The 15,615-nt window shown below is 47.2% G+C and overlaps 1 protein-coding gene across 2 annotated transcripts in view; it reads left to right on the plus strand.

Moving 5' to 3' along the window:
* Positions 1-39: 39 nt before the first annotated feature.
* LOC144159327 (ATP-dependent RNA helicase DHX30-like) overlaps positions 40-15,615 on the plus strand; it is a 44,625-nt gene continuing 29,049 nt past the window's right edge. Inside the window, exons 1-9 of one of the 2 annotated variants that reach the window (XM_077690739.1) lie at positions 40-248; positions 356-456; positions 669-799; positions 1,916-2,048; positions 2,945-3,127; positions 6,091-6,380; positions 8,817-9,058; positions 12,559-12,769; positions 14,457-14,684. In XM_077690739.1, coding sequence (XP_077546865.1) covers positions 118-248; positions 356-456; positions 669-799; positions 1,916-2,048; positions 2,945-3,127; positions 6,091-6,380; positions 8,817-9,058; positions 12,559-12,769; positions 14,457-14,684 — 1,650 coding nt within the window. In that variant the 5' untranslated portion in view covers positions 40-117. Of the gene's footprint in view, positions 457-668; positions 800-1,915; positions 2,049-2,944; positions 3,128-6,090; positions 6,381-8,816; positions 9,059-12,558; positions 12,770-14,456; positions 14,685-15,615 lie in introns of both variants that reach the window. The other variant, XM_077690740.1, reaches the window with a different exon arrangement.

A 15,615-nucleotide genomic window follows, 5' to 3' on the forward strand; every position in this document is an offset into this window, starting at 1 on the left:
ATTCACCGCGGTTGCGGACCGCGACAATGTTTTGATCACGTGACAAACCTCGACGCGCTCAACGTGGATTTGCCGATTGACGCATGGTTGATTGTGACTGACACCTCTGGTTCACATATGAGTGGTCCAATTGGTCTAATGCCGTTCCGTCATTTATTCCCAGCATTCTCGCATTTTAGTAGGCACCCTCATGTAGGCAAGCTCGTGCGCAGCTTTTGGAAGCGCTCGTGCCTGTACAATAGAACGCGGTTGAGTAGCAGCATTGATTCTCGCTAGCATGCCACCGCCGAAAACCGGCAATTCGAGATAACCAGAGTTATTAACTAGCGTTTGTGCCGTAACGATTCCCTTTCAGAGAGGCAATGGATCCTGCTGCAGTTTTGAATTCCCTTGACAGTATCATTGTCCAGAAGTGCGGTGAAGGCCATTCCATCACCGTTAACCGAGTCTGTCTAGGTAAGAACGCGAGATGTGACCGCGTGGTTTAGCTTTGTGATTTCTTTACTCAAATAAGCTTCTGAGCGCATGACATCCGAAAGCGCTTTTTTTGAAACTCCAGGCACGCTTCAAGTTTTCACGCCGCACCCTGCCAACATGTTTGGCAGTATTGTATATCGCGTACGGAAGTTGCGACATGTGGTTAATTTGGGTGTCTGTTTCTTTTTCAGAAAATGCGCAGGAGACGTGGAAGACTCAAATTTCGGTTAAGTGGCCACGAGAACTGACTGTGGCTGCACTGGCGCCGACAAAAAAAGAATCACTGTTGCAAGCGAGGAGCCTAATGTGCGCGGCTCTGAAAGTAAGTGTACTTTCCAAGCCCGCCAAAGACTAGAATTTTTCTGGCTCGAGCAGAATTGGCGGTGGATCGGAATGTTTAGCAATCGGCGTAGGGCGCGCTGGTCGGATAAGCAGACTGGCCTTTTGTTGATAACCCTGTCCGTCTACTTGGCGTTCACACAAATTTTGTCGGGAGACGTGGATTTCCTATTCGCCACATAATTTGCGTTTATGAAGCCCTTTCTCGCATTCTGGCATTATGGGTTCTGCCAGGACTTTATCATAGAGCAAGAATTTGGAGCGTGGAAATTGAAACTACATTTTTAATATGCACCGATTATAACCAAGTTTGGTGCGTAAATGCAGTTGGCTATGACCATGTCAAAACAGAAATCAGGTTGTAGCTTGTATAGTTTTACATGTTATGAATGCGTCATACTAATTAGTTCATCCCTTAAAGATTTCTGTGCGAAATGAAGCTGTTCATTTATTTTTGTTTTCTCGGTAAATATCCATACAAATCCATATGTGGCGGCAAAATAGAATGGAGCTTGCGAGCACATGGCAAAATGCATATCTCCACCATCTGACGCTGCACTTTTGGTGTCGAGACGTTGAATGTGTGCGTGTACGTCCAACGGCAGTAGTTACCGTGTCTGTTCCTTCCCATCAAACGCCGAAGCTGATCGCATTCAGAGTTTGGCACTAGGGGTCACGTTTATTTTTATGGGAAAGAGGTGAAGAAGTGAAAAGGACAGTATGTGAAGAGAGATTCTATGAAAGGGCCTGTGAAGAAGTGAAAGGGACGGTCAGATATGTCGGCCATGCTCTCTGCATGATCCTTTAAGGGATGGGTTAATTGCAAATGGTGGCGAATAATTACAGGCTGTTTTTGGCTAGTAAAGGGGATGGCCCTTTTATTGTTGGTTCGGTTTTTCGCGTATTCAGTCCAGGCATGTTGTCCTGAAAGGATTGTCTTTGTAAAGCCTTTTTGAACGTGTCATTGTTTCGCGATGCAGCTTATCCCGACTCGAGCATGGCAGTCGGGTGGCAATAGTGCTACAGTAACGTTGGTTTGCTACAAGCGGCTGCCTAAAGAGGATACCTGGGAGGATCTGATTGCAATCGTTTCTTTCAGGAGCTTCGGATATTTGACGACAAGGTGTTCGAGGCTCCACACAATTTGTCAAAGCAGCCAGCGACAGCACCCCAGGTGCCAACAACACATCCTTGTGGGAAGGATCTTGGGCTGCCTAGTGACTCTTGCCCAGGTAAGGAGCTACACCCTTCATGGCTCTTGTTTTCTCCTTAATTCTGGTCACATCAAACCTTTTTTTTTTTTTTTACAATGAAGCAGTATATGTATAACCTCCCAGCCCAGTTTCCATTCCAGTTAAGCCGCTTCACTCGGCGCCGCTGTGGCGCTCCTCCTCGCCAGCGCCGACCCCTCGTTCACAACTGTTATTCCCCTTGCCGCTGCCAATGCCTCTTTCACAAGCTGCGCAATTGGCTGATAATGGCGAAAAATCAACAGCACCGTGAACGAGCCTAAAAACGACAAAGCCACTGCCATTGCCGCCTCAAATTCCTCCTCATAGAGTAGCTGTGAACCCCTCCCTGATGAAAGGCAACTTGCCCACATTGGAATTCTAACACGAACCCATGATTCTTGTTCAGATTGAAAGGCCTTATTAGCGACGTTCTTGCTGTTGTATTTCCCGCCTCAGCACGCGCCCATCAGCTGTTGCCAGTTTGTGCACGGGTTAGGAGTGCAGTGAGGAAGGGGGGATGCACATGCAGCTTTAGGTTTTATGCCCTCACTGATGACATGTCCATTTTGCTGGCGAGAGGTTGTTTAAATGGACGTCAAGTGGTGCAGTGCGACCTGTCCTGTTTCCTCAGTGGTAGAGCGGATTGGGCATTGGTGTGTTACAGCAAACAGTAAGATGCCTGCGACGCGGGAGTGAAGTACAGCTCCATGTTTTTCCGCAGGATAAAGCTTGAAGATTAAAGAATAGATCTTCATGTTTGGAGATCTGTAATCTGCTAATAAAGGTCATAGGGGGGTTTTAAACAGCATGAAATTTGGCTTCCTTCATAAAGACATGACACTTTGAGAAGTCTGGTTACACCATTATTGACTGCACATGCTCACTTCTTCTTGCAGAAATCAATGGGAATGTGCGCGGTGCGGCTTCGACGCCAGTCTGTAACGAGGGGCCCACGTTCGTGCCAAGCTTGGTCGACATAAACCGGGCCAAATCTCTGCTCCACAACATCTACGCCTACATTAGCCAGCTGAAACTCGACGACACCCTAATGCCATCGTACGCTACATGTTTTGGCCAGTGTAAGTGTGCTGTTGACACACCTTGTGCCATGGTTTGTGGGAAACTGATTGCTTTGTGTTGATTGTTTGTTGTTCGTGTTTGTTTTCCCTTGTGTTGATTAGGGAGTGTAGCAGGGTTGACAAGTCTTGAGCATTTGTTGTGGCTCTCTCCTACTTTGATGCTCTAGACCAGGGGTCAGCAACCTGTGGATCGTGGGGAGGTATAATGCGGCTTCCAGCACGTCATCGGAATCCCCACCCCTCTCCCTGTCACTTCCTACCTGAAGGATGGCACGCCAGTTTTGACCTCATATGGGGTTAGGCGGGAGGCAAGAACAGAGAATGAATTGCTTCCAGTTGGCACTGTCCCCCATCTTCACACTTATCAAAAATGTTGTCAATTATTGTCAAATATTATTGTGAATTCGCTGATTTATTTCTCTTTGCCTGCAAAGCCCCCTTTTCCCACCCGATTAGCTGTCCAGCCCTTCACTGTGTCAGCTTCTTGAAACTTGGCCCTACACTTCAAAAGGTTGCTGACCCCTCCTCTAAACCATAGAACAGTGGTGTTGAAATCACTTGGTTACATTGGCAATGTTGCTGACCTGAGCTATTCCAGATGTGAAGGATTGGTGAGCTGTTGACTCATGCTGGGCTTTCTGTAGTTGGAATGGTGGCTCAAAAGGACTGCAGGCATTAATTGCAGGCTTTCTAAGGTGACAGCCTTAGTTTAGTTCCCCATTGTGCAAAAATCGTGCACCCCTTTGTCTTACGACGACGTTGGTTGAACGAGAAGCCTTCTCATTGTGGATTCTTCGGTTGGCTGATCCCACACTGCGAGTATGTGCACTCTGGAGGTACGCACCACTTTTGTACAACACCCACAGCCACTCTTTGGTGTGCACTCTGTAGGCCTAACGTTTGGGTTTGGGGTGTAAGGTGCGAATCGATACCCGCTGCTTGGCGCTCGCTTCGACTGTGTCAAACTGGAGCACTCCGATAGTCGCCGGCTTCATAACGCGAGGAACCCCGGTTCGATTTCGGCCACGGGAAGCGGTTTTTTTTCTCTCTCACTTCACCCACGATCATTCATCATCAATGTTGGAGAAAGTTGGCTTTTCTGCGGAGCATATTGGTGTACAACGGAATCAGCGAGGACACTGAGGCTTTGCTTTAAAAACCGTTGTTGTTGTGGCAGATGACTAGAAAGTAAAGTAGGGCGATCCCTGAAGTAGGACCCCTTCCTCAAGGATCCTAACCTTGCCTTAGAATTTCCATCTTTTTCAGAAAAAAAAAAAAAAAAAAAACTGCCCTTCGAGGTGGGCGGTGGGGGTGGTATATCCCCTTCAGGCGCGAAATAAATCTGACTTGGTGAAAAATATTTTCTGTTCATATTGTGCATATCTGAGACTCTTAAAACAACGAATCCAGAAGAAGTGCAAAAAATGTTTATTGGTTAAAATTTTTCTTAGCGTCCACATTTGTGGACATTGCGCGTCAAAGCAGTAATATGACTGAAAGCCGACGAAGAAGAAAACAGATGCTCCAATTTCTGAAACTCGCAGACGATCATTGCAGGAAAAGTACTTAGGTTGTCAATTTGGCACTAGTTCACAAAAAAAGTCCATTTAGAATTAAGTAGGTAGAGGCAGTTGCTCGGATACGTCAAACAAAGAAAAATGTCGCACTTCCTGCAGCGGACGTGCGTCTTGAACTAGCATTCCTCTTTCCTGCAGCGTTGCGCACTGGGTAGGATCATTTGCTGTGGCCAGTGATTTTCATTTGCTCTGGCCATTGGTTGTCTGAAACATCTCAAAGTTGCCATCTGAAACATCTCCATTGGCTATTTTCATCAAGACTTCTTCTGCTGTAGCATCACCGACTTCATGACATGTCGATGCATGATCTCAAAGTCGAGGAAACAAAACTTCTCCGCTTAAACATCATTTGCTGCAGGTGGAACCGAGAAACAGCGAAATAGAAGACATTTAAAAAAGAGGCACTGAGGCGCAACGTCCACGATTGTGGACGCAAAATTTTGCTATTCCTTTCAGACATTTTAAATAGTTGCCTATTGCCAAAATCTTGTTCTATAGCATGATAGATATCTTAGCTATTACTGACGAATGCAAAATTTTATGCCCGCTTGAAGGGTATGACGCAAGACTCAAAAATAAGAGTCACTTGCGTGTCCCATAATAAAATGTGGATGCGTGCTTTTTTTTTACTTTGGTTTAAGATTTTATTTTGAAGTAGTGCAACAAATGGCGCCGCGGGTTCTGGCCGGAACATGTAGATATCGAGGGAGCGCTGTTTGCGCGCAAGATTAAAAACTAATGTTGTAGATACAGAGGTGTGAACTTGGTGTCCACAAATGTGGACGTTGCGCCTGAAGGGGATATAGAATATTTAATTGGTGTTAAAAAAAAAGAAGTCACCATTATTTTTACATGCAGTGCCATTTATTATAGTGTTTTCTTAGAGAGAAATCAACATAACGTTTGTACTGTAGGTGATTGAGAGCTTGGTTATTGCTCTGTACGTGTTCACTGAAAAGTAACCGCGGTGGCAGCATTTCGTTGTTTCCTTCCTCCCTTAGGTCCCCCTCCATCTCGGGCAGCATGCTCGCCCACGTATTTTCTCTGCTCGTGTGTCTTTGCGCAGCTTGTCGACGCTTATTTATCGTCCTACTTGTTGAATTGACGCTTATAAAACGCCAAAATGGACATAATCATGGCACGAGCGCCAAAAAACTGGCCAATGACGGCCAGTTTTAAGTATGGACTGGCAACCGGCCCGCTGTTAAAAAAACCGGTCGGGCCGGGCCAAAACCGGGCAGGTGGCAACCCTACCTTGTCTCTTCTGAGGACTCGTGTATGCCTGCTCATTTTCCTGTGCATGGACATGCCCATCACTGTTCGTCATGTTCTTCGTCCATAGGAGGTGTACTGACTTTGAATGTCTTCCTTATTAATTGCGAGCAGCAAACAAGGCCATCTGGGAGACAGTGCTGAGGGTCAGGTGGCCATGCGAGCTGGCGTTTAAAGGCCAGGCGCCGACCAAGTCGCGCTCAGAGTCCCTGGCCGCCGCGGCCCTCGTTGAGTACCTGGTCCGGAACGGCCACGTAGACCGCACCCTGAGCCCCCGGTCGTGCTCGGACTCCCAGCTGAACCGGGAGGCGAAGCTGCTGAAGAGTCAGCGGAGTGCCCCTGTGCCAGTGGCTCTTCCCGCCGACTGTGTTCATGACATGCGTGACATCGTTGACCGCTTTGAGGTGAGCCTGGCTTCGGTTGAGGAGTTAGAATGAGGATTATGCGCAGGGTTACTCAATACACACCAGTTGCGAAACTCCCCATGGGCCTATTGAAAAATTAAAGCCATTCCTCTCAGCGTGAAAGCTGTCGTAATTGCAGAGCAGTGATTCGCCATAATGGGCTGTGGCGCTGTTATCGGCTCATTGCTACCACCCATCGCACTCTTCGCCACCCTGTTCTCACTCCTTGGGGGTTTGTCCAACGCATTTTAAAATTTCCCACCTTCGCAGTGCTTGTGTGACCCCCACCTGAAACAACGCAAACAAAAGTTGAGGTCATTTTTTTTTTTTTTTTTTGTGCTTGTGTGCTTGCTGTTTATTCCGCACGTGCCGCCGCCTTACTGCGCAGTTTAAAACCCGCCCGCCATTTTTTTCCCTTCTTGCCATCGCAAAAACCAACCCAACAAGTGGTTGTAACTGTTTGTAACTGTTTGTAAAGATCCCCAGGTGATCAAAATTAATCCGGAGCCCTCCACTACGGCGCGCCTCATCGCCTGCGTTGCGTCGGCGCGTTAAACCCCACAATCAATCGAGTTTCAAGCGGTTATGACTATATAAACCGCTTGGCTTTCGAAGCTTGTGTGGGACGCTGTGACGACGGTACGCCATGGAGCGAGCTACGACGACAAGGCGAGCCCCTAAAGTTCTCTGCAGTTAAAATAAGTCCGCACTTGGCCCCCCTGCACTGGAAGAAAATAGGGGGAAGCAAAGTTAAAATAGTGCTCAAGTGCTTGGGGCTGCTGCCGTAAGTCATAAATGAAAAAACTGTGGTAGCATAAGTGAACATTACTTAATGTTTTTTTTACTTTGGAAAGCAAGCTTTATTTTATTAAGTTGTGTTATTGAGTAAATGTTGAGCAAAGTGCAGTTTTTGTCCCCTACGTGCCGTGCCAGTACACTTGCACCCTCAGCTTCAACGAAGCAGGGGTGCTTGTGCCACCCGGATTGGGAAGGTTTCGCAACTGGGATGTATTGAAGAACTCTGGATTATGTGAGGGCCGAATGATAGGTCTACCATAACCGAGCTGTGGGGCAAATCCTACTAAGTTCTGGAAAACCTTTGGTGGCTTGATTTCTCGTGGGTCCTCGCGTGATTGGCTGCAGGCACAAAAACGTCACAAAAAAAAAATAGCCTGGGCAGCCAATCGTGTGAGTCCGCATGAGAAATCAACCCCGTTCGAAGACTGGGCAGCCAGTAGGATTTGCCCTCTGGTCCACACATCGAGGGGATTCGTTTTCGGTTACTTCGGGAGGTGCGGTAGGCAGTAAGGTGGCACACTTCCAATTGCATGTTAGATTAGTTTCTGTGCGTCCACGTCAGAGCTACTCTTATCGGAGGCTATCTCATTCATTGATTGGTTGTGGGGTTTAATTAACGCGCCGACGCAACGCAGGCGATGAGGCGCGCCGTAGCGGAGGGCTCCCGATTAATTTTGATCACCTGGGGATCTTTAACGTGCGTTGAAATCTTGTACACACGGGCGTTTTTGCTTTTCGCCTCCATCAGAAAAGCGGCCGCCGCGGCTGGGAATCGAACCTGCGACCTCATGCCCAGCAGCGCAACGCCTTAGCCACTGAGCCACCGCGGTGGGTAGGCTATCTCATTCAGGTCACTCATGTATTGGCAGGGGTTGCATTGTATGCACCACTTGTAACTGTCCCAGCAGAAAGGAACAGTGCTTTTTTGCTGAAAAGTTGTTTGTACCACTCCCTCTCACCATCTTTATGCGTCTTTCTTTCGCTAGATAACGTTACTCCCGCAATACATTATTTGCGCCTTTGAGTCTGCCGCGGACCAATATTTGGCCGTGCTATTGCACTTACAAAGCCTATGAGAACTTGTGCTTATGAGAAATGCAGTTTTGTGCTTTGTAAGTGCTTTATAGAATGCGCGTTTTAGTTGTGGGGGATAGCCAGAAAAAGATTCTTGGGACTAAGCCTCAAGATTTCTGGAAATTAACAATATTTTGAGCCGGACGTTTGCTTATCAAGCATGAATATTTCCTTGCGTTTTTTCTTACCTAAATTTACGGTGCATTAGCAGCCGAGCGAATGTAGCGCTTTGCCCGCCACAGTGGCTAAGGCGTTGTGCTGCTGAGCCCAAGGGCGTGGGTTCGATTCCCGGCTGCTGCAACTGCTTTCCGGATTGAGGGGAAAAGCGAAAATGCTCGTGTGTCAAAATTTCGGCGAATGTTAATAATCCCACTCCCTCATGGTGGTCTAAACTAATCCAGAGCCCCCCACTACAATGCACCTCATAGCGCATGTGTAGCTTCAGCACGTTAAACCCCACTATCAGTCAAATGTGGCTTCTGGCGATAGGGATGTGCCAACCAGCGTTGCTCATATTTATGCTTTAATTCCTTTCTTTTTTTTTTTTTTTTTATATCTTTACAGGCCATTGTATTGAATGCATCAAAGGGTCAGGAAGAGGAGGAATTTCTGGGGTGTGACACGGAAAACTGCATTGACGACACAAGTGGCAAGTCGCGCAACGTGCGTGACATCATGACTGGACGTTTCCTCACCTCCCGCAGCGAGCACCTTCAGATCTCGCGGGACCGGCAGCTGCTGGGATTGCAGAGGAACTCGGGCCATTTCGACGCGGTGAGGCGGGGACTACCCATTTTTGCACACAGGTGAGAACAGGGGGACAAAAATGCTGCTACAGCCCGAAAACAGCATTCTTAGCGCAACGTTTGTTTATGTGAAGAAGTACTTTTGATCGATGGCTTCCTCCACTAGGCAGTAGTTTAAGCAAGTGTTTCTCAACGCATTATGGCCTCAGTGAATCTAGGATGGGCAGTGATCACTAGAGACTAGATTTTAGGCGAATGCCTACTTTGTTCCTTGTGTTCCTATTGCCCCACTTATATGTGAGCATGAATTCAAGCTTAAGAATGGCTTTTACGGTGTTTTTATAGTGCCTACGAATGCCTATTTTGGCGTTTGGGCCTAGTGCCCTAAAATGCCTATGGCTATTCAATATCTATTTGTATTCGATATCTACCGTATTTACTCGCATAATCCTCGCACTTTTTTTTCGGAAAAGTCAATGCAAAGTTAGGGGTGCGAGAATTATGCGGGAAAAAAAAGTCCGGTGCACAGTGTTGCCAATTTGTCTTATGCCAATCCCACTAAATGTAGCGGTCGTTTTTGTATGTAAGCTCAGTGTTGCCAACAGCAGCTATTTCTTTTTATTATTATTTACAACGTAAACAGTCTCCCGTCGATCAGCGATCATGAAATTGCCGCCTTTGCTTTCTGGCGCACGCCCTATCTCGTCGTCCTATGAGCGTGCCCTACTCCAGTAACGCACGTTGAAGTCGGTGACGCCGAAGCGCCTGCCTGCGGCACGGTTGCCGTGTTCCATCGCGTACTCTTTCGCTTTCAATTTGAAAGCGGCAGTGTAGCTGGCGGTCTTCCCCATGGCGAAGCGGCACCAAGCACAAAACAATAGATCAAAAAGTTCTCAAAATGGCAGCGAGCTATCCACCACTGACGCGAGTGACTCACTGACTGCTGCCGCTTAACGACGGGACCACGATGGCGACACGACAGCGGGCTGCGCGAACACCGTCTTGTTGCGCGCACGCGAAACCGGCTCAAGGACAGTGTGAGTAGAGTGTTTGGGCGCCTGTTAGGGAGTAGCCATGCAGGTTGTTAGGGCGCCTGGATGGCCTTGGATACACAGCGCTCTCCGCCGAACGGAGAGGCGGCGGGGGAGGGCGCGCGTTGGAGAGCGCGTGCACCGTGCGGGCGGTGCGGGTTTCGCGAGCGCTGAGCAGGCAACTTTCGCCGCTGCAAAGTTGGGGGTGCGCGGATTATGCGAGGAACCAAAAAATCAAAGTTTTGGTGGCTCACATTAGGGGTGCGAGGATTACGCGAGTGCGAGGATTACGCGAGTAAATACGGTATTCAATCTATTCAATATCGATGGCTATTCAATGGCTATTTTCAATATCGGCGCCTATATGAACACTATTTAGCTTCAGGTTTCTCTTTCAAGTGCACTTTGAGATCGTTATTCGTGTTACTGGGCAACATTGATTGTTCTGAACTCTATGGGGTTAAACCTATTCCTCTGATTCAACCAAATCCTGGAAAACAACAGCTAGCGGCAGTGGAATGGGACGCTTATTCTCAGTGACAGCGGGCAGAATTTTGAATCCAAAAATGTGGACATGGTGGTAGTTTGCTATTGTTTCCGCAATTTTCGCAGTGATTCTTAGACTACAACCGCAGGCTCTCCAAACAGATTTCTTGAAACACGGGCAGTCCCATCCTTGTTTCTAAAAGCATACTTGAGTCCAACTCTTTTTCCAACACGATTGAGCATCGAACAGGCCTTCGTTTAATAATTTAATAATGGTTAATAATAAACACACCTTTAAGATAATAGAGATAATTAGCCATTTTTGGAGACAAGACAAGACAATAGACAAGGCAGTGTTTGTTAGCCGCAAAACTGTAATCTTCATAGTTTCTAACACTATGAACACTGATGAATGCACTGTAGGAAATGGTTTCTTTTTATGCATCGCTTGGAGCTAATTTTACAGCTCATTAAACCAGGTGGCACCAGTGGCAAGGAATGATTTTGAACGCCTATTTCAAACACTGAAGTTTAATGAGCTGTAAGACTAGTTCCATAGTGATGCATCGAAAAACTGTTTCTTATAGTTCATTCAGTGTTTTTTTATGTACTTTCTAGTACTATGAAGATTACAGTTTTATGGCTAACAGTGTGGTGTCTATTGTTCCTCCAAAAATGCCTAATTATCTCTAGTTATCTTAGGAACTGATTGACTGACTCAAAAAATAATGGCACATATTTTAAGTCAGTGGGGGAAAAAAGCAGCAAAACTGGCAAGTTTCACTGAGTTAGCTTAAAGGGGCCATGCAAACAAAACACAAGTTTAGTTCATTCGAAAGATTGCTTTGTTAGAATCATACTGACCACTTTTAACGCACACTTTGCTCAAATAAGCTATACAGATAGGAAAAAACGAAATGGCCACGCGACCAACTAGCTTATTCCCCGGAACAGAACCTAGGATGACACACGCCGAGCTGTGCGTTTGGCTGAGGCCGGCAAAAGCAAATGCAAATTAGGCAAGGCTTAGAAGCTTGCCGAACGAGCTATTTGCGCTTAAAACGAATGCGCATTCATTTTACAGCCATAAGAATGGGGAGGTAAACAATGAAAGTTACGAAAATACACGTAAAAATAGAAGTACTGATATGCACTGCTGTTGGTACTGTGCGCACTGTGCTTGTTTTAGCTGCACAGCAGTCTGCCGCTTTGGAGTTGTCTTACACGACACTGGCCGATTGGCGTAAGCGACGGTGTCTTATGTGACCCTGTTTGTCGAGCATACCCCATGTTTCACGAAACAATTACTTTCTATCGTAACAAAAACAAGCCACGTGCAAATACAGTAAAAAATGAAGCACTGATGGTAAATAAGGCTGGAGAGCCTGATGACGCACTGGAATTTCGTTTGAATACCCACCCTTGTGACTTCATGGCAGACGTCACGAAAACTTGCGATTTGACGGGAGAATCAAAATTTTAACGTAAATTTACACATTTCTCTGTGAGTACGGCATCACTTGCTGCTGGACAAGCGCTGGGGGCACTATGAAACACGAAATCTTTCAAATGAAACAAACTCGTATTTTGTCTGCAATTGCCCCTTTAAGATTTAGATCTTGTTTTAAGACCCATGTAACAAACAAGCTTGTATTTTGTCTGCATAGCCACTTTAAGGTTTAGAACTTGTTTTAATTAAGACCCATGTCCCCCTTAAGGAAAATAGTGCTCACTTTCCTGACAGCAAGCTTGTGTGGTGAGTTGGAGCTTTGGACTCGACTGTGTGGGCAGGGCTGGGCAAACCACGACGTCGCGGATTCGATTTCCGGCCGCGGCGGCCACTTTTCTGATGGAGGCGAAAAGCAAAAATGCCCGTGTGTACGAGATTTCGGCGCACGTTAAAGATCCCCAGGTGGTCAAAATTAATCCGGAGCCCTCCACTACGGCGTGCCTCATCGCCTGCGTTGCGTCGGCGCGTTAAACCCTACAATCAATCAATCAATCAAGGGCTGGGCAAACAGGCGTTTGATGCCATCGTCGCAGGGAGGAGATTGTGCGCATGGTTGAGGACAACCAGGTGGTGGTCCTCTGTGGCGAGACGGGCTCTGGAAAGACGACCCAGGTGCCGCAGTACATCTTTGAGGAGTACATCCAGAAAGGAGTGGGCTCGTCGTGCAACATCGTGGTGACCCAGCCCCGTCGCATAGCCACCATCAGCATGGCGAGGCGCGTTGCCTCAGAACGTGGAGAACAGGTGTGTGGCGGTAGGGCGGGCGACGCAATCAGTGATGTTCTATGCGGGGAATTTTCCCTTTTTTCGGGGAATTTTCAGCTGTAATTTTGGCCAAAAGGACGCAAGGAAGCTCGGAGACAGATATTTCTGAAGTTCAAGAGGTTTCTAAAACAGAGTTTCATGTTGCAGAAGTTTGAGCTTTATTAATTATTGGCAGCACTTGGTTTTGAAGATAGAAATATTTTACAGTGCTTTAGCCTACGGAAGTTAAAGCCTTGCTGGAACATGGAAAGCTGATTGTGCGGTAAGTGGCAAAAGAGCAGCAAGACTGACAAGTTTCACACAGTTCACTTGAAAAATTAAAATAACTTGTTTTTAAGAGCCACGATCCCTCATTAAGCTTTTTTTTTATCACACAATACAACATGTGTGGTCCAAGCAATAAGTGTGTCCGTCCACTTGTATCTATCTACATCACAACATCCACACTCTCATCATCATAGTGGCTAAAGAGAATGACCTAATCCTCACATTGGCAATCTGCGGAAGAACAAGTCGCGTCAACAATTCCACTTTTTTATGAGACATTGCTACCTTTCCCCTTGTGAAAAAATGCTGTTGGTGTAGAAAAATGCATACTCCTCCCTCATCCTGGCGGGACAGTGGTCACCCTTCCTCTTCAGCAGACTTGTTTTGCCTTTCTTGAAGGAGCGTTCACTAAACAACTAAGCTAAACAGAGCGTTAACTAAACATTTATAGGCTGCTCCCCGAACCCAAGCTGACCTAAAGGATGCCAAATCACCGTAATTAACAAAAACAATGCATAGAATCCATCCTAAAAAGCAGTTCTGAAGTAAAAAAAAATGCAGGAAGCTCACACTAACGTGTAAAACTTGAAGGTAGCAAAGCTGTATGCAACCTTCCTGACCATCATGATGGTTTAAGTCCACGATTGCGGCTGATTTGCTTCTTGTTTGCTGCCGCAATGACCTTTACTCCATCTTTGTTGCTATAATGACAAAGAAGAAGCAAACTGAAGAAGCAGAATGAACGAACGGAACGTGCACACTTAAACTAGGCGCCCGCAGGTGCAGTGTGCACCCTATCACGTGTTCTGTATCAAGCAGGTGGCGTGATTCTGCTCCCCATGGTCACAGCCGAGTGAGTAAGCTCTTGGACTGTCGGGTACTAACTCGCAGTTGTAGCCAAGTGGGTAGTACGTGTGCTACACGGTCGTTTGGCCTTTGAACCAATTGTTTACTAAGTGCCGCATTGTAGCTACATAGGACACACTTGACGGTGAGCGTTCAACTGTCAATTGAAAGTTGCCGTGTAGCACAAGCATAAGACGACTGACTCTAACTTTATTGAGCTACCAGACACAGGTTTGAATGCTGCCGGTGCTGGTGATTTCTTTTCTTTATACTGTAGTGCTGAGTTTTGTGCAAAATGTGGTTAGGCTAGTTGGGGCTCAAACCGGGGAATTCAGCGCCGGCACCCAGAACTCTACCTCGGGGCCACAGAGGCCGTGCGGTGGGCTTCTAGCTGCTCAGTAGAACAGTGTGCGGAGTGACTTTAGACATGTTATGGGGGGTGTGCTGGGCAGGATATACTGTTTTGTGGCCTTCACTGCCCGGTAACGTTACACAGCTGTCACCTTTCACAATTCTTATTGCTCATGAACACTCGCCCGCCCACCCTGCGCAGCTGGGTGAGACGGTGGGCTTCCAGGTGCGCCTGAACAAGCAGCTGCTGCCCACCCGGGGAGGGGTGCTCTTCTGCACGGTGGGCATCCTGCTGCGCCACCTGCAGGAGAACCCGTCCCTGCAGGGCCTCTCGCACGTCATCGTGGACGAGGTGCACGAGCGGGACGTCTGCACCGACTTCCTCCTCGTCCTGCTCCGCAAGGTGCTCGAGGGCAACAGCACCCTCAAGGCGAGTACTTCCGCTCCATTTGCAATGCGTTCTAGTGTTCCAGGTCACGGAGCCAGAACAAGACCGTCAGTCACGCTGCTTCCTTGGGCGGCCAGATGCTTAACGGGGAGACTCACTTGATCGCATTCCTATGGGACTTGCTATTGCAAGTTCATGACCCACGGGCTTGAAAACCATTGCCCACCGATACGAAAAGTTTTCAGTGAAAACGTCCCCAGTTTGCTTTTTAACACGAAAGTGTTTGGTTCCTGGATAGACAAAGATTTCACTGACGTCATATCTGTCACGGAAATGACGCCAGTACAACAAAGCAAGCGGCCAGTAAAGGCTGCACCCCTGCACACTGGGTCTTCTTGCGGGGAAGCAACCTTTAGTACTGAATATATTTAGGGTTGTTTGTTTTCGAGTTTCATATTTTAATGCTAAAGTGTTTTATGCCGCGACACACCAATATTTCACATACGTCATATCCGTCACGAAAATGACGCCAGTACACTTTTGCCGAAGCGACCCACCAGCAAGTCGTCACTCGCCAAGCACACCCACAAGACAGCCGCCGACCCGCAAATCATGCTCAGCTGCACATTTCACTGCACATTTCACTTTTGTGTTTAACCAATTCTACCAATTCCTGTGACAGAGGAATCAGCCACGGTTTTTTTTAGAAGCATGCCGTTTTTTTACTGAAATAGAAAGCAAACAAGAAACTCATGTTGGTTTATCTAGCTTTTACTAGATGGCACTAGCTGTCTAACAAGCGAGAGTTTTTTTGTACTTCAGTACAGATGGGACATATTTCCAAATAAGCAAACTAGGCCATTTGGAGCATTGTCATGGATCCGCAAAACTTTTCGTATTGGTGCACGGTGGTTTTCGAGCCGGTGGGTCATGGAGTACTAAGTCCCATAGGAATGTTAAGACGGGTTCCCCG

This window comes from Haemaphysalis longicornis, unplaced genomic scaffold, assembly GCF_048455015.1.
Source record: "Haemaphysalis longicornis isolate Haplotype H1 unplaced genomic scaffold, Haemaphysalis longicornis Haplotype H1 scaffold_10, whole genome shotgun sequence".
Lineage (NCBI taxonomy): Eukaryota > Metazoa > Arthropoda > Arachnida > Ixodida > Ixodidae > Haemaphysalis > Haemaphysalis longicornis.